Here is a 20,885-nt window from a genome sequence, read left to right as displayed (position 1 = left end):
CTAAGAGCAGCACGCTGAGAGAGAGGACAAAAAATGTGCACCTCAATGTGGTAAGAAAATGCTAAGAATATGTAGCATGTAGTTTATTTTATTGATGACATCAGTCTTATCATCTCTCTCAGGGTATTGATGGCATTCCTGGATCTAAAGGAGACAATGGAGATCCTGGAAAAGCTGTAAGTAATTATTTGCTTTTTTGTGTTTGTTTATTTTTATATAATAATTCTTTTTATTCTCACTCCATTCTGATGTCTATTCTCAGGGGCCCCCAGGAGCTTCTGGAGAGCCTGGTCCACCTGGACGTCCAGGAAGAAGGGTGAGTTATGAGGGGCTTGGATATGTATTTAGCTCTCTATGGAGACCAAATGTAACCTTAATGACAGGAATAATGACAGCGTCCTTGTGGAGACACTGTTACTCCAGTAAACCTTGTTTGTAATTGCAATGAGAGATCTTAATCTGTCTGTCTCTCTGTAGGGTCATTTAGGGCAACCAGGGAAACAGGGGAAGCCCGGTCTGAAAGGAGATAAGGTAAACATATTTGTAGATTACTGTTAAAAAGGCATGAGCATTTATAAAAATTACTATTCTAAGGACATGTTTTTCTTACAGGCAATTGCAACATACTGAATCAGAGCTACATTACTAATACTGTTGCTAATGTTAATGGAGCTCTATCTGAGTACCTACACATTCACAAATAAAAACACTCAAGACACACGTCTAATGTCTTGCTCATAATCAGTGACTGTGGTGGTACCTTTAGTTTGTGTATAGACTCTCAGTGAATAGATAATATACTCTTGAGGACTTCTGCTAATTGTTTTTGCTAATTCCCCTAGCCATTTTTATGATCTTCAAGATCTTCCTTGTTGATTGTTATTATTGTTACACAATGTGTTAGGAATCTACATCTGCTTATGTAAAAGTTTGGCTGTCAAACTGGCAGAAACTGGCCCACTTCCTAAACAAGGTCTAGAACATGAGGGTTCTGTGATAGTCACTCTAATTTCTCTTTCAGGGTGCTCCGGGTTATGAGGGAGCCCTGGGGAAGACGGGTCCAGTTGGAGCTCAGGGGAACCCTGGGAAATCAGGACCTCAGGGACTTCGGGGGATCCCAGGACCAACGGTGGGTCACTTGTCTCTAAAAACATTGACATAAGCAAATGGAGCTTGTTGACACTCTGGATGTCTGTATATCTGTCTTTCAGGGAGAGCAGGGTGTAAATGGACCCCTGGGTCAAACAGGACCTCCAGGGCCAATGGTAGGTCTGGGGCAGATGCTCACATTTAACCTTAGACCTTTGACTTTTGAACAACATTAAGTTTGGATGTTTTTCTCTTGTCACATTCAGGGTCCTGCTGGTTTGCCAGGACTAAAAGGTGACCCTGGCAGGAAAGGAGAAAAGGTATAACAGAACGATGACCTCATTGGTTATTGATGTTATTTCCACTAGTCATATTGGTGAAGAATGATGTGTATTATGAATATGTGTATTACAGGGTCACGGAGGTCTGATTGGTCTGATTGGTCCTCCTGGTGAAATAGGAGAGAAGGGAGACCGCGGGCTTCCTGGTAACCAGGGGATACAGGGACCCAAAGGAGATGAGGTCAGCACACCTACAAACACTTATAATTATGTTACTGTATTGAATATGTTTCACACACACACTTGTCTTTTAGGGTGCAGTTGGTCCTTCTGGCCCCAATGGACCCCCTGGCCTACCTGGACTCTCTGTAAGTCTCAGACACACACACTTACTATGATACCTAGCCTAAAAAAGAAATTATCTGCAGTTGTGTGTTTTTGTGTGTAACCTGCCTACCTGTCCTACAGGGAGCTATGGGACAAAAAGGGTCAAAAGGCAATCTGGTGAGACACACATACATGTTCACACATGCATGCGTGCAAATATAATATGCACAAAGTCTAATGTGTTGTGGTTTTTCAGGGCCCCATTGGACCCCGAGGAGATCCTGGACCCATTGGTCCACCTGGTCCTCCAGTGAGTTAAATACACCACACGAACACACCTTTTCAGGTAGAGTCCATAACTAGGCAGCATTTTTGGGTAATTTTATCACTTCAAAGATAAAGACTGTTTCATTTTTGAAGGTACATGCCTTGTTGAACCGAATATTTTGGTCAAATCCCAGGCCAGAATTGCAGCCTTCTCTTGGAAGTCCAATATTTTTGTTTACTATAAACATGGCAGACCAATCTATCATGGAATAATGACTATTTACATGTGTGTGTTTGTAGGGTCTTCCTGCATCAAATTCCGCTCCTTTCTCCAGAGGCAGGAAGCGAAGACATCACTCTCAGACTGAGGGAGACACTGAAGGAGAGATAAATGGAGCGGAGGAAGAAGAAGAGGAGGAGGAGGATGGGATGCAGAGTGATGGAACGGGTGAAGAAGCAAAGGATATGGAGGAAGTTTTTGTGTCTCTGGCCTCCATGAGGACGGAGGTGGAGGGTTTGCGCATTCCAAAGGGAACCTACCACAGTCCGGCTCGTACCTGCAAGGAGCTCTGGATGTGTCACACTGACTTACCTGATGGTGTGTGTGTGTGTGTGTGTGTGTGTGTATTAAATAAAAGTTTTGTCCACATAGCAATAAAATCATGTCATAAAAAGAGTGCCAGCCAATCAAACGCAATCATGAGCTACATTCCAATAATGTTCCATAATGTTTTAACACTTTTCCCGTCTTCATTTCCTCATGGTCAGAATCATCCTAAGAGCTGCTCCATTGCTCTGGTGAAGTTAGATGGGTGCTAGAAGAGAATCAAGTCAATATCATTTAAGATTTCAGGATCACAACCTACCCAGAATGCATTGCTGCAGTTCGACTGCATGTTCGAATACAATTTCCTTTTCAAAATGGCAGTTGGTGATGCTGTTAATAAGTGTAAACAAAAGCAATAATGTGATCTGCCAATCACAAACTCGTATTACGTCACAGTAGTCCATCTAACATTAGCCAGCTTGCTAGCAAACATAGCTTGCTATTTAATTTCAGATGGCTACTGTTAACGTTAGCTAATCTAATTAGTTAATTAGTACAGTGCCGCATGTCGGTTACACTAATATACAGTGTAACTAACAGATAACTAATGCTAAGCAGCAGAAGAAAGGAAAAGTTGTGATGAATATCACATGATCAAGTTTGTGATGGGATAATCAAATTTTATCAAAATTAACTTAAGCTTTGCCATTTGTTGAAAATTGGCAAAATTAGGACATCGTTGTACTCAGATATGGTTTTGTTCCTCAGACACATACTTCTGTACATTATAGCTGTTAGGACAGTGTTAGCTTTCTTTTAGAAGGGAGCACATTAGCCCGTGAATGAACATGCTATTAATCTCATCAGTTAGCTAGCAGGTTAGCAAGTCCGCTTTTAAATTGGCTATGCACACTTACATGTGCCCTTGTTCCCTCGATTTCAGGGGTGTACTGGATCGATCCGAATCAGGGCTGCCACAGAGATGCCTTTAAGGTTTTCTGTAATTTCACAGCAGAGGGAGAGACCTGTCTGCAGCCACACAGCAAGCACCAGGTGGTGAGATGTGCATTTACCGTCTGTTATTATAAATATAATTATAATAATACTATATAGTGCTGCATGATTGACTGGCGGAAGTGTTTTAATGATTGACAGGTGAAGCTGTCTGCGTGGAACAAGGAGACACCTGGAACCTGGTACAGCAAGTTCAGAAAAGGATCACAGGTGTGTGTGTGTGTGTGCATGTGTTTGTGTGTTTTGGTATCAACTACAACACTTGCTTACTTCCTGTCTATTCCTGTGCAGTTCCAATACGTGGATGAGGACGGGAACCCGGTACACGTGGTACAGATGGGTTTCCTGAAGCTGTTGAGTGCGACAGCACATCAGTCCTTCACCTATCATTGTCAGAACTCTGCTGGCTGGCTCGACCGCACCACACTCACATACAAACACGCTCTGCGCTTCAGGGCCAGCAATGGAGACGAGCTCACACATCAACACACACACTACATCTACGCCAACTATGACGGCTGCCAGGTCAGATCCCCTCACACACACACACCTATACTTACCTTATTACCTTGGCTAAGAATAGTAGGGAATAACACAAAATGCATAGATCTGAACAGTGCAGGCTCTAGGTTGAATCTGATTCTTACTGATAATGTGTAGACCTTCTGGGACCTGCTCACTATGAGCTACAAGATTGTTAAACAATGGTATATAATGCTGTTGTAGTAGGGCTGTAGTCAAGACTGACATTTTCAAGTCCAAGACCAGAACTAGCCGAGATTGAGTCAAAACCGAGTCTCAAGGGGGTCAACGCCAAGTCAAGATCAAGATCAAATGAAAACGAAACCAAGTCATAGTCAAAATACAAATGCCAATAAGTCCAAGTCAATACAGATACAACTCCAAGTCAATACAGAAAATATAGACTGGACTCGAGTCCTACAGCCCTGTGTTTCTAGACTGTAGGATGTATGGGGAATTACCATAATCTACAAGGTTGTTAAATGGTGGTTTACACTCCTGTAGAGTGATGTAGGGTGTAGGGGATTTATCCAGAAGCTGTGAGACTCAGGTCCTGGCTCTGTCCATGTCTACGAGGTTCTACACGGTTCCTGCTCTTCCATCATGCATTAGAGTTTAGCGTGTAGGCCTTGCAGATTTTTGAAGATTTTACAGGTCCTTGAAGTTGAAGTTGTTATTCTGTTTGCTTGAGTTGTTGCCTGTAAATCCATCTGACTATAGCGCTTGTCCTCCGCCCTCAGGAACCCCGTGGCAGTATTTCTCTGAAGCGATTGGCTAATGTTGATCAAAGAGTGATATATTAGCCAATCATGAGTCTGATAGTTTCTGTGACTAAGTGCTTATAAAATATCACAAATGATATTCGAGCAAAATGTGACGTATCTGCAGAAAAATGGATTAAATTGTGTTTGTGTTATGTAAGTGTTTTCGACCAAATTGGTCTGACTTTATTGAAGGAACAGTGTTCTATCTCGTTATGTAGTGTAAATATAAATCTAATTCACACACATTAAAATGTGAAAGTACTACTCGGTTAATAACTCAGTAACTCACTTTCACCTCACGTTTTGTCGAGTATGTCAATCCGGTGTTTTATCTGTAGTAGAACTGAGGCTATGGCGGGAGGAAACATTGATTCAAATTCACACATGCACAGTACAGTTCAGTTTCTCCTCCGGCCGCCGTAGAAGTTGCACAAAAACGCTCATGAACAGCTTTTTCCCTTCAGCTGTACTGATGCTGAACTCAGCTTCTAAGCGTTAACTAAACATTAGCATTAGACACTACTGTTCTCTGCAATTATTTGTACTTGCACTTTACTGCACTATCTGTCATTATTACTATTATTATTATTATTATTATTATTATTATTATTATTATTATTTATATCAGACTGTTATTTGCACATTATTGCTATTTGCACACCTGCATTTTTATCCACTGTGTGTATCCACTGCATCATACTGCATGCATCATGCTGCTTACCTCCACCTGTATACTGTTTATCTCAACTAACTGCACCTTAATTGCCATTTGCATTACTGGTTATGCATCATACTGTTTCCCTTTACCTCTACACTGTTAACTTACTGCACCATGACCTTGTTATCTCATGTTACCTTTAACTTATTTGCTATTTGCACTACTGGTTGGATTTCGTTGTCTCTGTACTCGTACAATGACGATAAAGTTGAACCTCACCTGTCGCTGTTGTCCAACATGAGCAGAATTTTTTAAATTTGTGTTATTTCTCTCCCTCCAAGGTGGTTAGCTGTTTTCATTCTTTAACTACCATGTAAAACAACCATAACCATAACCAGCACAGTAATAACTATGTAATAACACACTGCATTGTGTCTCACTCGTAGTCCCGGTCGGGTCAGGACCGCACCGAGCTGACCTTCGACTTCCCGAACACGGAAACTCTGCCCATCGTCGACGTGGCCGTGTCGGATTTCGGAAAGCCGAAACAGAAGTTTGGATTCTCCGTCGGTCCGGTGTGTTTCAACGGATAAACATCCGAGAGAGAGAGAGAGAGAGAGAGAGAGAGAGAGAGACTAAGACTGTATACACACACACACACACACACACACACACACACACAGGAGTGTGTGTCCATGCGGCCCAGATTGAGGACGCGGCCGCTCTCTGGTGCTTTTCTGTTCTGTCTTTAATTTTAATATTGTTATTAGTTTGTTGTTAATCATGTGACCAAGTGATCATGTGACCACAAAATGCAAGAATCACCTTGTTCGACTAAACAGCTGGTGCAGTTTCTCTTCTTCACACACACACACACACACACACACACACACACTCCGTGTAGACTGAATCTCGTTGTTCTTCTCTCATATTGTAATGAGTTGTTGTTATTTTATAAGAATAAGTGTGTTATTTTTTGTGTGAATGTTGTGTAACCACGGTGCTACATGTTGTGTTTACATGTTGTATGAGATGCCTGCAGTGCATTCTGGGAAAAAAAAGATTCTGCAGGTGTTTAAATGTGTTTCAAATGAATGTGGTGTTCTGATGTTAATATAGTTTTTTTTTTATTTTATTTTATCGATTATAACGACATCATCTGCAGGGACACGTCTCTAATAAACCATTATTACAACAACACGCCTCCCCTCCCCTTATCTACACACACACACACACACACACACACACAGGCGAGGAGATAAAGGAGCGGAGAGTCAGTCTCTGCACTCGTCTCTCTCTGGTTTTTGTGTTTTCTTTGATAATATTTATTTCATTTTTACAATAATTTTAATAGTTCAATGTCATCAAGAAGAAACTTCTTTCTGAGGAATAATATTTAATCTTTATAATATAAAATATACATCTTTAATACTGATGAAGTGGATTCATTGCAGATTGGAAGGACTTCTTGACATTTTTGAAACCTCAGTGCATATCTTTGAATTTAGTCAGAGGTGCATTTGCATTTTTAACATCATGGTTTTTAAAGGAAAAATCTGAATTTTTTTTTTAACCCTTTTTTTTTAGTGATTGTGCTCCTTTATGTAAAAATTTTCATTCATCACCGTTTTGTTCTGCGCACCTTCCCCTCTGCGATACTGCTCAGTGTTTCAGGAACATCTCAGAACCCGTCGTTGTTAAAGTGTTAAAGCAGCATTTTGAGATTTTAAGAATTTTACAGCATTTGAATTGCTGCTGTTACTAACAGCGAGAAGTGATTTTTTATGTTAATAAAACACTTTTAGTAACTTCTTTTCCATTAGAAAGTACTTTTGAGCAAAATTGGGATATTTTTCTTCCTTTTTGTTCTTTAGTTACTTTTTTCATTTTCAGCATTAAACAGCGTAAACTTTCTGGGACTCTTTCCTTTCTGTCTTTTCTTCGTTAAATCGGGATTTTTTCCCACAGCGTTCCTGACTTTTTCCATTTTTCTCTGACGTTAACTCTGTGCTGCTCCTCCGCTGTTCCCGGGTTGTGGTCGTGTTGTGTAGCGATGACTGTCCCGATGTTGAAGATGGGTCTGGTGCTCAGTACGATGGCCATGCTGACTAACTGGATGTCCCAGACGCTCCCCAAACTCGTGGGACTCGACCAGACGGTGGCTCGGCCGGGAACCTCCGAGAAGTTCATCAGCGTACGTGTTATTACTGAAATATTACAGTAAACACTATAACACAATCACTCACTACACTACACACTTAACTCAACTTTACAGCTGATAAACTGTAAGTAATTCAAGTAAAATTACACAGTAATTAACACCCTGTTTGTTTAAATGTTATTGTTAATCTTCACCAAAAAAAACTATTATTTATTAATACATTTTAGTGGTTGATTGTTTGAGTTTATACACTGAGCTCACTGGTGTTTTAATATTTAAACCTGCTCATTATTAATATTTACTAACATATTTTTATTCTTTAATTAATGCGAATTTAAAGATATATTAATAATATGTAACAGTTAATTAATAACTAATTAATGCAGGTGTTCATGCTTTTGTTCATTAATGCAGTGAATAATTACAGTTCATAGAATTTTAATTGAAATATTATGCAGATTTTGGAGCAGATAACATACATGACATGACATACTAGCTTATGTTTAGCTTTTTTTTCCCCTCATTCTTATTAAAATATAATTTTAACAGTTTAAACTTGTTATGTTTTATACAACAATGAACTTAGTGTCTCTTAAAATGTGAGTTTTTTGTAATATAGAGCATAAAATCAAGCAACTCTAATATATAGAGTTTAAGTTAGTAACTATTAGTTCATATTATTATTATTGTGATGATTTTTGATATATGATATTTTATGAATGATAGTGATATACAGAACCGTGTGTGTGTGTGAGAGTGTGTGTGTGTGTGTGTGTGTGTGTGAGAGAGAGTGTGTGTGGGTGGACAGTGTGTGTTGGTCAGCAGGGTGTGGGGACTTTTTGAGTGGGAGGTTTGTTTTTTGTTCCAGCTACACCTGGGAAATGTCCAACGACACCCACCAACACACACACACACACACACACACACACACACACACACACACACACACACACACACACACACACGGGGTAGATGGGAACAGATGGAGAGGTGTGAGGGGACAGCCTGTTAATTAAAGAGCTCTACAGAGAGAGGAAAAGACAAAGAGAGATAGAGAGAAAAAGAAAGACAGATCACATTAGTGAATTTAATCAGGAAATTACGTTCACATTTGCAGAAAAAAAAAAACAGATGGTTTCATTAATTTATTTGCTGCTAGTACTTTAGTTTCTTGTGTACGTTTGTTGATGGTGTTTCCTGTGACTGATTTTTGGAAAATTCTCAGATTTAATGCTTCACTCTGTGTCCGTGTGTGTGTGTGTGCGTGGGTGTGTGTGTGTGTCTGTGCATGTGTGTGTGCGTGGGTGTGTGTGTGTGTGTGTGTGCCTGCAGGTGGTGTATCCGGGGCAGGATGAAGGCTGGCAGGTCTTTGGTTCTGTGTCAGATGTAGGAGGGAAGTGTGTGTGTACGCTCCTCGCCCCCCCACCGAACCACTGCCGGAAAGAACCACGACACACTCGCCTTCGCCAAATCACCGAGCATGTGGGTCTCCTCAGAAACACTGCATGATGACGCTTACAGAAGGTTTCACAAGCACATTCCCAAAATAACTCAGGGCCAGAACCTGAAGCGTACATCATACCGGAATTTACACAGAATCTCGCTTCATTTTTACACATTTTCATTTTATTTCAACGTAATGCAGAGAAAGTCAAATGTAAAAACCACACAGATGGTTGCCATACCTTGCTTTTTTAAGCCACGCCCCCTGCGATGCATATAAATGACAGCCAGAAGAAATAGTGCGTCTAACATAAAGCACAGTGTAAATAGGACTTGTATGTGGTTTTTTTTTTTATTAATGTAATTTTAAAAGATTAAAGCTAAAGATGTCTGTCTTTGTGATGCAGTCGCTCCATCTCACTAAAAATACACTGTTAGTTCTTGTTTTTGGATTTTTCCCCCTATATATAAGGCTTATAGGTGATTATGGGTGAGTAAATTACTTACTGTCCACTAAAATGTATTAATGCACCAGGTGTCTCCTGTCATATGACCCACCATCCACCAGGGGGCAGTGTCATGTCAGTGAAAAAAATTCTCATTCAAAAGATTCAGAAATTGCAGTTCAAGGTAAAAATCACAGTTTAAGGCTCCTGGGAACGAGGTATTTCAGCTGTCCTTCTGGGGAAACTCTTAAAGGTTCTATGCAGAACCCTACAGAGTGTTTTCCCATCAGAAAGAGTTCCAAATAAAACCTTCACCAGAAGCTAAGGACCATTAATTATCCAACGAACCCCTGAAGGAACCTTAAAGACACCTTAAACCCATAAACTCTGATTTATGATCAACTTTCACAAGTTTTGCATTTCTTGTCAGTTGATTGGAGCGTTTGTCTTTTACATTATGCGAGATTTTTACAGCAGTTTGACCATTTATGTTTAAATCGTTACATGGAAAAGGTGAAAGGACCAGGACATACGGAGGATGCAGACTACATTTACATTTATATTTCTGAGAATGAATTCCAAGACTCATGAGGATGGACAGGAGAGTCTTGTGGTTGATGGACCGTGTCAAATGCTGCTGAAAGCTTGAGGAGAATGAGGACTGATGACAGTTTGACTGATCTAGTGGCATGAAGCTTCTCAGTAACAGCCACAAGGGCAGTTTCTGTGGAATATGTCACTTTAGCTGGACTAGAAGGATCTTGGAGGTTATTCTGGGTAACAGAGGAACAGCTGATTGTAGACATTCAGTTTTTCATTCAGAGAAGCGATATTGGTCAATAGTAAACCAAAGTATAAAACATGCTGTGCTTTGTGTGTGTGTGTGTGTGTGTGTGTGTGTGTGTCAGGTCCAGAATGTGTCTCAGTATTTGGAGGTGTTGGATTGGCGAACATCTCGAGATCTACAGCATATCAGAGACATGGAGAAGAAGATCATCGACGTGGAAATGAGAGTGAAGACAGCACTCAATAACCCTCACACAATCACTGATAAAGTTCTACAGGTACACACACACACACACACACACACACACACACATTTCCTTGTTGCTTGTACTTGATACTAGTTCACAAATCACCTCTGCAATTCTTTTCACTGTCAAAGCGACAAGTTTATGGACCTCCATAAACGTTTCAAGAAACCAAACTGTCTCTTTGACTGAGAAATGTAATAGAACTGATCTGTGGTTTAAAAGAACTAGCTAACTTAATGTGAACATGCTAGCTAGTTTAGGTAAATATATAGCTAACTAGCTAGGTGTCACTAGTCTGGGATCCATCTTCAGGTAAGCCAGTAAACTAACGAGCGATAAGAAGTATTTTTTGTCTGTCTGTGTGTGTAGGACCTGGAACAGAGTGTTCTGGAGTGTGTTCCTCTGCGTGCTGTGTTGGCTCGGTTCAGGTCCGAGGTGCTGAAGGTGGAGGTGTTGAAGCGGGAGATGGGTGGCGTGAGCTCAAGCCTCACCCAGGAGCAGACACACACCTACAGCAGCGTTCAACAGCTGGAGCAGAGAGAGATAGTGCTGCAGAGCCGACTGCACGCTTGCGCTAGCTCGCTTGGTGTGTGTGTATGTGTGTGTGTGTGTGTTTGTGGTTTGGACTACTTCCTGTTCGAATATTAACTATCAGAGATAGTTAGCTAGATTACTTTACTGATCCTTAAGGGAAACTGTTTTAATTGTTTAGCTCTTAGTAGTAACTATGGTGTGGGTGCGTGTCCAGTCTTATCTGCAAAGCTCCTGATTGGTTGGAACGAAAACCTGGAGCCACACACCGAACCCTTTTCATATAAGATTGGACACCTCTAGCACAGATCTCCTCATTAAAGCTGATTTATACTTATACAGGGACGCAGCATTCTGTACACAACTCTGTGAAGTCACTTGGCCAACCTCCATGTAGCTAATAATTCTTTTAGCAAAAACAGAGAAAGACTCTCTAACTAACTTAGTAATATGTAAGATTTATTTATAAAGCACATTTAAAACAACTCACATTGATATCAAATAAATGGGATAAGAATAAAAATAGCAACACAAAAAGGCTAATTCCTAAAAACTTACCTAACTATCTAGCTAGCTAACATGTAGCTAGCTAAGGTACATAGCTCAATGGTTGGATTTGGCATTAATGCAACAGCGAAGATTTCAGTAGTGTACACTGGACGTGTAAGAGTGTGTGTGTGTGTGTGTGTGTTTGTTTCGAGGTTGTGGTAAGCTGATGGGAATCAGTAACCCGGTCACCATCAGGTCCTTTGGGTCCCGTTTTGGCTCTTGGATGATGGACAGTATGATTTCCAGCTCTGATGAACGCGTAAGCTCCGCCCTCTCACACACACTTCAATGGCAGAGCAAGAAGAGCTAACAGATCCCACTGAACCTGTCTGTCTGTGTCTCCGTCTGTCTGCAGGTTTGGTCCATGGATGGCTACTTTAAAGGAAAGCGTGTGTTTGAATACAGATCGCTGAGGGACTTCAGCACAGGACACAACTTTGTAGTGCATCACCTTCCTCATCCATGGGCAGGTACGCAAAACTCTGACCTGGTGGAGTCTGGGACACGAGTGGATCAGCACAGCAGGATTGATGCTCGTGGTTAGGGCTTTATACCCCCAAATATTCACTACTGGAGGGAAAAATAGTCCACCATCCAATAAGAAACAGAACGTGATGAAGGCTAGAGGACATTAACACAGACTGCGCCTGGAAAACAATTAGCTTTAGTCTCTAAAAAAGTGAGCTCTGATGTCGGAGTGTGTAATAAAGTGGGCAATGGCTGTATTTTCTGTTCACTAAACTCTCCCAAATGCCCAGCTGGTGTGTCAAATATCTCAGATCAGTGTTCACATAAAGTTGGTGGACGTTTATTGAAGCTGTGAGCTGCTCGATAAAAGAATAAGCTAAAGATTTTACTGACTCCAGTGATAAAGAGAATTAAGACAGAAGCTAATAAAATCTGCCTGATGAAAAACGCTGCTCATGTGAAGAGTAGTGGACATGAAATGTGAAAAAGGGATTTGCTTCCAGCAGAAGTAGCACATCCACGACCACTGAGTTCAGCTAGAGGAACTTTAACCCTGATCATCCACCAATCTTTACACATACGTATGTGTAGCTGCTTGAACAAATCGTTTCTTTATACAGTAAGTTATATGGACTGCTTGGAAATAACAACGAGTTCACAACACCTTCTGAAACCTACAAGTGAACTGTCCTTCTGTTTTGTGTGATAATCGTTTCAGTGTTTGGTGTCCGACTGTGTGGTTCCCTGTTCTTTCTCCATCTCTCTCTCGCTCTCTCTGTGTCTCTCACAGGTACAGGTCATGTGGTGTATAACGGCTCTCTCTACTACAACAAACACCAGACTAACGTTATTGTGCGCTATCACCTGCTCTCTCGCAGTGTGCTAACACAGCGCACTCTCTCTCAGGCCGCTTGCAACAACACCTTCCCGTACTCTTGGGGTGGATCCTCTGACATTGACCTGATGGCAGATGAGAGCGGTCTCTGGGCGGTCTACACCACTCTGACGCACGGGGGGAACATGGTGCTGGGCCGTCTGGACCCTGTCACACTGGAACTGCTACAGTCCTGGGACACCGGCTTCCCCAAGCGTAGCGCCGGAGAGGCTTTCATTGTCTGTGGCTCGCTCTACGTCACTGACTCACACCTGAACGGAGCTAAGATCCACTTCATCTACCACACTGACACCCAAATGTACGAGTACACACACATCCCATTCCACAACCAGTACTCACACATCTCCATGATGGACTACAATCCCAGAGAGAAGGCGCTGTACGCGTGGAACAATGGACATCAGGTCATCTACAACATCACACTCCTGCAGGAGGTCAAGACCTACACAGATGTATAGATCATAGAGGAGACAAGGGAAGAGAAAAGAGCGAAGAAAGGAACTAAAGAAGGAAGAGTGGAAGGGAGTAATGAAGAAAGGAAGTAGGCAAGGGATGAAGAAAGGAAAGGATGAAGTAAGATACTGAGGGTGAAATGAAGGAAAGAAGGAAAGAAAAAAGGGAGGAAGGAAGTGAAGAAAAGAAGGAAGAGAGAAAAGAAGTAAAGAAGGGAAAAAGGCATTAGGGGAGGATGGAATGATGGAGAATATTTCAGGAGGGTTAAAAGTGTAAAATCCCCACAGCTATGCCACTGTAATCAACATTTCAAAATGTTATGAATTAAATCTAGAAATACATGTCGCAAACGCAAACGTAAAGAATTAAACACTAAATAAATATTACTAACTCCATTTAGTGACATTTTTGTTTGTTAAATTTGCCGACTTGATGTTGGATGGAAGGATGGATGGTTGGAGGATGGAATGGAATTCGGAAGGAAGGAGGGAAGGAAAGCAGGATTGGAGGAAGGATGGAAGAGAAGAATGAAAAATGGAAGGAAGAGCAGAAGGCATTAGGAGAGGACAGAATTTATTGAATATTTTACTAGTCGTCCTCTTCCATGGATAGAGTTAAATCACAGGATGGTGACAAGCGCTCCGTGGAGAAGTGGTGCAAAACATCTACGGAAGCAGGGGAACTAGAGAACAAGGAGATGTGAGGAAACCACAAGCAGAGGCATTAGAATGGTGGGAAATTATGGGAACAATCTGAGGAACCAGCAGAATAACAAAAATTATGGAAGCAAAGAAAAATAAGAGCAAGAAGAAACAGAAAAAATTGAAGAGTTAGGAAAAGTATAAGAAGCAGGAGAATAAGAACTATGGCAAGGAGAAGTGGAGAGACTAGGAGCACCAGGAGTACTGAGGGAACTAGGGACAGTATAATGTAATTTTGTCTATCACTCTGTGTGTGTGTGTGTGTGTGTGTGTGTGTGTGTCGCTTTGTAATCATGTAAAAACATCAGTGTCACTGAATTACTGTCTGCATGGAATTGACCTTCTTCACATATGGAATGAATATTAAAGTGTGAAACAATCTTAAATGAGTTTTATTTGTCTAATAAGTTCCCTTTCGGAATAAAGACAATAAGCGTAAAACACACACAGATGAATATTTAATCTGAAAGGTGAAGAACAGAAACATAAAGGACACTTTAACACTTCTAGTCCTTATTTATTAAAGCAGCAGCGTATAATGCTAAACTGTGATTTAGAGCACAACATGACACAGGTTTAGAGATCGATAAAAGCACTTAAAAGAACAACATACACAATATTTCCCTTTAACCTCAATACAGCTAATCAGCCACGACAGGAATCTGTACAGTAACTCTAACTGTAGTACCTGCGTACACCACCAGGGGCACCAGAGAACTCTGCTTCCTCCTTCTGAGCTCCAGAACGTCTTCATACTCGTTTATTTCCTCAGATTATTCATTACTGTAAAACTGCACGTCTCTAGTGCAGACCAGAGGGAAAGCCGCTGTGGTAAAATATAACAAACCACCAAAAAAAAACTATAGCTTAGTACCATTCAGATATAACATATCTATCTATCTATCTATCTATCTATCTATCTATCTATTAGTAGCAGTAGTAGTTGTAGTAGTATTGCACAATTACTGCGTATAACATGTTATTTGACACTGAACAATATTTTTCCACAGTAATTGCTCTAAGTTGATGTTTATAAAATGCAACGATCTACACAGTGTGTGTGTGTGTGTGTGTGTGTGTGTGTGTGTGTGTGTGTGTGATGTTAATTATCCACAATGACTGTCAACTGCTGTTGTCAGAAGCAGCCTCTATCAGTTGAGATCTATTGCTAAAATCCAGAAGGTGCTATCTGAGCAGGATCTGGAAACTGTTATAACATCACGCGTTTATAACATCGAGGTTGATCTACTGTAATTCTCTGTGTTTGGGGTTGTGTAAGATCGCTCTAGATCACCTGCAGATGGTGTGAAATGCGGCAGCCAGACTTTTGACTGGCATCAGGAAGCGTGAGCGCATTACTCCTGCGCTTTCCTCTCTTCACTCACTGCCAGTCAGTTTCCACACTGAGTTTAAAACGTTATTATTTGTTTTTAAAGCTTTGCATGGGCTCCACAGTGCACACGTGATCTCCTTCCTCCATACACTGCCCCAAGATCCCTTCAATCATCAACTCAGTTACTCCTTTCACTCTCACGTTCACGTTCCAAAGCTAAACGTGACCGGGCTTTCTCAGTCCCAGGCTCTGGAACAGTCTCGCTGTTCATATAAGATCATCCTCCTCTAGTGTTCAAATCCTCTTTAAAGACTCAGTTTTATTCTTTATCTTTTAATTCAGTCTGAGGCTGTAAAATTTAAGTTTGTCTTCCGGTGTTTTCTATTGTTAAATGTTTTTGTTCATAGATCTGTTTTATATTAATTGTACAGCACTTTGGTTTCAACTTCAGTTGTTTTTAAATGTGCTTTATAAATAAATCAACTAAATTAAACGCGACTGACCAATCAGAAATCAGAACTGGAAAATATTTCAGGAAGGTTCAAAGCTGAAATCCAAAATCCCCCAATTCACTTCAATTCAATTCAATTTTATTTTATTTTATTTGTATTGCGCTTTTAACAGTGGACATTGTCACAAAACAGCTTTACAGAAATATATAAATTCAAGATATAAATTTTAAACTTATAAATTTATCCCTAATGAGCGCGGTGAGGAAAATCTCCCTGAGACGATACGCTACGAATGATATTCTAGAAATACATGTTGCAAAGGCAAATATTAAGAATTAAATTGCTTCTGGGATTTTTTTTCGAGGTGTTTCTAATTTGCATATTCATGCATATTCATGTTTTTTTTTTTTTCATTTCAATGACTCAGCTGTTTCTCGGTTTCTAATATAGACAAAGTAAACAGAAAGAAACTTGAAAGTAAAATCTTTTTTTTATTTCAGAAAATGATGCCAACATTGCAGAGATGCTGTCTTTAAAAAAATAATAAAAGTAAAAATCACGTCACTGTAAAAAACTGACTGTAAATTTTACAGTAATTTACTAATGCTGTAACAAATAAACTGTAAAAAAATGTACAATAAACATATTTAGAGTAAAGTACTGTAATATCTTACACAGTGTAAAAGAACGCTGTCTATAATCCAGTGTGTTTGTTCATGTGATGATGATTTTAAAGTAAACGACTTAAACTGAGCTGAAGTTAAAGGTTAAAGGTTAAGACACTAAAAGACTGCACTGAGTCAGTACAAGGCTTTACACACTGCTTTCAGATTCCATCTGCTTATAACTCCAGTTCTACCAGTTACTGTGTGTGTGTGTGTGTGTGTGTGTGTGTGTGTTGAGTAAATGCAGGTTTTTCTTCCTTCTTTATTTATCACTAGCATCTCCTGTAGACACTAAAGCTATTTTTAAAGGCAGTGCTTCATTTCCTTCCTCAGTTTTTAGTGTTGCTGTTTAATTATGTTTGATGATGAAGATGATTTGATGATGATGATGAAGATGATGAAGATGATTTGATGATGAAGATGATTTGATGATGCTGAAGATGATGATGACGAAGATGATTTGATGACTCACTTGGATCAATGTTAAGGTTTCTTTTTTATATCGCTTTCTTTATCAGATAAAGCAGAGAGATAAACACACAAGTTTCCGCCACAATGTTCTTTCCAAGCCCTGATTTCCTTGTGTGTGTTTGTGTGTGTTTGTATGTGTAGGTGTGTGTGTGTGTGTGTGTGTAGGTGTGTGTGTGTGTGTGTGTGAGAGAGAGAGAGAGAAAGAGAGAGAGAGAGAGAGAGAGAGAGAGAGAGAGAGAGAGAGACTCCGCCCCCTAGTGGATCAATGTGAGGTCTCTCTTCAGAGCATTTGAATTAAAAAGTGCAGTTCTATGAATAAATGTTAAAAGATAAAAAGTGATTATTATTATTATTACTACACTACACATTTAAATCTCACACAGTAAAATAACACACATTTATTTATTTATTTATTTATTCGACTTCAGATTGCTGTGATGCCTCATTTCACTCAAACTCTCACCACACAGAGTATGGAGGAAGAAACATAACTGAAATATTAATTCATTAATTAATTTTAGTCATGAAAAAGACATAATTAAATTAATGTGTTTTTATAATTTTTTTGTAACTGTGTCCTGTAGTTGTTGTGTTGTTTTGGTGGAGTTGTTGTGTAGTTGTGTAGTTGTGTTGTTGTGATGTAGTTGTTGTGTAGTTGTGTAGTTGTAATTGTTGTAGTTGTTATGTTGTTGTGGTGTAGTTGTGTTGTTGTAGTGTAGTGGTGGTGTAGTAACTGTAGGATAAGATCAGCTAGTGTCAGTCCTCAGTTGTGGTGTAGTTGTGGTGTAGTTGTGTAGTTGTGGTGTAGTTGTGTAGTTGTGGTGTAGTAACTGTAGGTTAAGCTCAGTTGGTGTCAGTCCTCAGTTGTGGTGTAGTTGTGGTGTAGTTGTGTAGTTGTGGTGTAGTTGTGTAGTTGTGGTGTAGTAACTGTAGGTTAAGCTCAGTTGGTGTCAGTCCTCAGCTGTGTGTGAAAGGGATGAACTGTAGTTTGTTACGTGCACTGAAGAAAGTTTTAACTCTCCTCTGTGTTTAACTCTCTGTTTAACTCTCTGTTTAACTCTCTGTTTATCTCTCTGTTTAACTCTCTGTTTATCTCTCTGTTTAACTCTCTGTTTATCTCTCTGTTTAACTCTCTGTTTAACTCTCCTCTCTGTTTAACTCTCTGTTTATCTCTCTGTTTATCTCTCTGTTTAACTCTCTGTTTATCTCTCTGTTTAACTCTCTGTTTAACTCTCCTCTCTGTTTAACTCTCTGTTTATCTCTCTGTTTAACTCTCCTCTCTGTTTAACTCTCTGTTTATCTCTCTGTTTAACTCTCTGTTTAACTCTCCTCTCTGTTTAACTCTCTGTTTATCTCTCTGTTTATCTCTCTGTTTAACTCTCTGTTTATCTCTCTGTTTAACTCTCTGTTTAACTCTCCTCTCTGTTTAACTCTCTGTTTAACTCTCTGTTTATCTCTCTGTTTAACTCTCTGTTTAACTCTCTGTTTAACTCTCCTCTCTGTTTAACTCTCTGTTTAACTCTCTGTTTATCTCTCTGTTTAACTCTCTGTTTATCTCTCTGTTTAACTCTCTGTTTAACTCTCCTCTCTGTTTAACTCTCTGTTTAACTCTCTGTTTATCTCTCTGTTTAACTCTCTGTGTTTAACTCTCTGTTTAACTCTCTGTTTAACTCTCCTCTCTGTTTAACTCTCTGTTTAACTCTCTGTTTAACTCTCTGTGTTTAACTCTCTGTTTAACTCTCTGTTTAACTCTCTGTTTAACTCTCCTCTCTGTTTAACTCTCTGTTTAACTCTCTGTTTAACTCTCTGTGTTTAACTCTCTGTTTATCTCTCTGTTTAACTCTCTGTGTTTAACTCTCTGTTTAACTCTCTGTTTAACTCTCCTCTCTGTTTAACTCTCTGTTTAACTCTCTGTTTAACTCTCCTCTCTGTTTAACTCTCTGTTTAACTCTCTGTTTAACTCTCCTCTCTGTTTAACTCTCTGTTTAACTCTCTGTTTAACTCTCCTCTCTGTTTATCTCTCTGTTTATCTCTCTGTTTAACTCTCTGTTTATCTCTCTGTTTAACTCTCTGTGTTTAACTCTCCTCTCTGTTTAACTCTCTGTTTATCTCTCTGTTTAACTCTCTGTTTAACTCTCCTCTGTGTTTAACTCTCTGTGTTTAACTCTCTGTGTTTAACTCTCTGTTTAACTCTCTGTTTAACTCTCCTCTCTGTTTAACTCTCTGTTTAACTCTCCTCTCTGTTTAACTCTCTGTTTAACTCTCTGTTTAACTCTCCTCTCTGTTTAACTCTCTGTGTTTAACTCTCTGTGTTTAACTCTCTGTTTAACTCTCTGTTTAACTCTCCTCTCTGTTTAACTCTCTGTGTTTAACTCTCTGTGTTTAACTCTCTGTTTAACTCTCTGTTTAACTCTCCTCTCTGTTTAACTCTCTGTTTAACTCTCCTCTCTGTTTAACTCTCCTCTCTGTTTAACTCTCTGTTTAACTCTCCTCTCTGTTTAGCTCTCTGTTTAACTCTCTGTTTAACTCTCTGTTTATCTCTCTGTTTAACTCTCCTCTCTGTTTAACTCTCTGTTTAACTCTCCTCTCTGTTTAACTCTCTGTTTAACTCTCCTCTCTGTTTAGCTCTCTGTTTAACTCTCTGTTTAACTCTCTGTTTAACTCTCCTCTCTGTTTAACTCTCCTCTCTGTTTAACTCTCCTCTCTGTTTAACTCTCTGTTTAACTCTCTGTTTATCTCTCCTCTCTGTTTAACTCTCCTCTCTGTTTATCTCTCTGTTTAACTCTCTGTTTAACTCTCCTCTGTGTTTAACTCTCTGTGTTTAACTCTCTGTTTAACTCTCTGTTTAACTCTCCTCTCTGTTTAACTCTCCTCTGTGTTTAACTCTCTGTGTTTATCTCTCTGTTTAACTCTCTGTTTAACTCTCCTCTCTGTTTAACTCTCTGTGTTTATCTCTCTGTTTAACTCTCTGTTTATCTCTCCTCTCTGTTTAACTCTCCTCTCTGTTTATCTCTCTGTTTAACTCTCTGTGTTTAACTCTCTGTTTAACTCTCTGTTTAACTCTCCTCTCTGTTTAACTCTCTGTTTAACTCTCTGTGTTTAACTCTCTGTTTAACTCTCTGTTTAACTCTCTGTTTAACTCTCCTCTCTGTTTAACTCTCTGTTTAACTCTTTTCACTGTTTAACACTTTTCACTGTGCAAGTCTAAAATAATAATGATATATTTGATATATCTCTGTTCCTTATATAATTCAATCTATGAATTGAATTTATTTCTACATTTCCATACATCAACTTTTATTTTTGATATTTATTTATTTATTTATTTATTTAGCCTTTAGTCATGTAGAGTTTTGTCCTCTGTAACAGAGTGGGAATGATACCACTCTGGCAACCCTACCTGCTGCCCCTGTCCCGCGGTGCATGCTGGGAGGTGCAGTGCAGGGCGGACTTCACTTCCTCTTGATTCACCAGGAAGAAAAGTTGAGTGTGTGGAGAGAAGTTAGTGTGTGTGAGTGTGTGTGTGTGTTTCCTCAGGAGGTGAAACTGAATCTGATTAAACAGTAAGTACAGAGCTGATGAAGAGCTGAACTTCCTCAGGAAGTGACTGATGATGAGTTATTGTGTTATTGTGTTGTGTTGTTATTGTGTTGTTGTTGTTGTGTTGTTGTGTTGTTGTGTTGTTGTGAGAGGTGTATCAGGTGTGTCCGAGTCTGATTAAAGTCACCTGTTTAGCAGACAGTAATCAGGTTTAAAGTAAAGTTGAGATGTTTAAACAGTAAGAGCAGATGAGGCAGTGTGTAGACATGGAGGA

The 20,885-nt window shown here is 39.7% G+C and overlaps 3 protein-coding genes across 4 annotated transcripts in view; all 3 read left to right on the top strand.

Annotated features, from left to right (window-relative positions):
- Positions 1-6,096, top strand: part of col5a3b (collagen, type V, alpha 3b) — a 56,215-nt gene extending 50,119 nt beyond the window's left edge. Inside the window, exons 52-66 of one of the 2 annotated variants that reach the window (XM_053229956.1) lie at positions 123-176; positions 263-316; positions 478-531; positions 1,022-1,129; positions 1,212-1,265; positions 1,356-1,409; positions 1,504-1,611; positions 1,685-1,738; positions 1,839-1,874; positions 1,954-2,007; positions 2,265-2,562; positions 3,455-3,564; positions 3,667-3,735; positions 3,817-4,050; positions 5,916-6,096. In XM_053229956.1, coding sequence (XP_053085931.1) covers positions 123-176; positions 263-316; positions 478-531; positions 1,022-1,129; positions 1,212-1,265; positions 1,356-1,409; positions 1,504-1,611; positions 1,685-1,738; positions 1,839-1,874; positions 1,954-2,007; positions 2,265-2,562; positions 3,455-3,564; positions 3,667-3,735; positions 3,817-4,050; positions 5,916-6,062 — 1,488 coding nt within the window. In that variant the 3' untranslated portion in view covers positions 6,063-6,096. Of the gene's footprint in view, positions 1-122; positions 177-262; positions 317-477; positions 532-1,021; positions 1,130-1,211; positions 1,266-1,355; positions 1,410-1,503; positions 1,612-1,684; positions 1,739-1,838; positions 1,875-1,953; positions 2,008-2,264; positions 2,563-3,454; positions 3,568-3,666; positions 3,736-3,816; positions 4,051-5,915 lie in introns of both variants that reach the window. The other variant, XM_053229955.1, reaches the window with a different exon arrangement.
- A 609-nt stretch (positions 6,097-6,705) lies between these two features.
- Positions 6,706-14,539, top strand: olfm2b (olfactomedin 2b). Its single transcript, XM_026911270.3, has 7 exons — positions 6,706-7,663; positions 8,963-9,112; positions 10,428-10,583; positions 10,923-11,139; positions 11,786-11,892; positions 11,989-12,103; positions 12,892-14,539. The coding sequence occupies exons 1-7, from the start codon at positions 7,523-7,525 to the stop codon at positions 13,452-13,454; spliced, it is 1,449 nt and encodes a 482-aa protein (XP_026767071.2). The 5' UTR covers positions 6,706-7,522; the 3' UTR covers positions 13,455-14,539.
- A 5,941-nt stretch (positions 14,540-20,480) lies between these two features.
- The window catches only part of mvb12a (multivesicular body subunit 12A), an 11,403-nt gene continuing 10,998 nt past the window's right edge, over positions 20,481-20,885 (top strand). Inside the window, exon 1 of the mRNA XM_053229957.1 lies at positions 20,481-20,634. The gene's annotated coding sequence lies outside the window, so the exon portion shown is untranslated. The remainder of the gene's footprint in view (positions 20,635-20,885) is intronic.

Source organism: Pangasianodon hypophthalmus, chromosome 26 (genome assembly GCF_027358585.1).
Source record: "Pangasianodon hypophthalmus isolate fPanHyp1 chromosome 26, fPanHyp1.pri, whole genome shotgun sequence".
Lineage (NCBI taxonomy): Eukaryota > Metazoa > Chordata > Actinopteri > Siluriformes > Pangasiidae > Pangasianodon > Pangasianodon hypophthalmus.
Note: the sequence above shows the minus strand (reverse complement) of the source record. Positions and strands in the feature narration are given on the sequence as shown.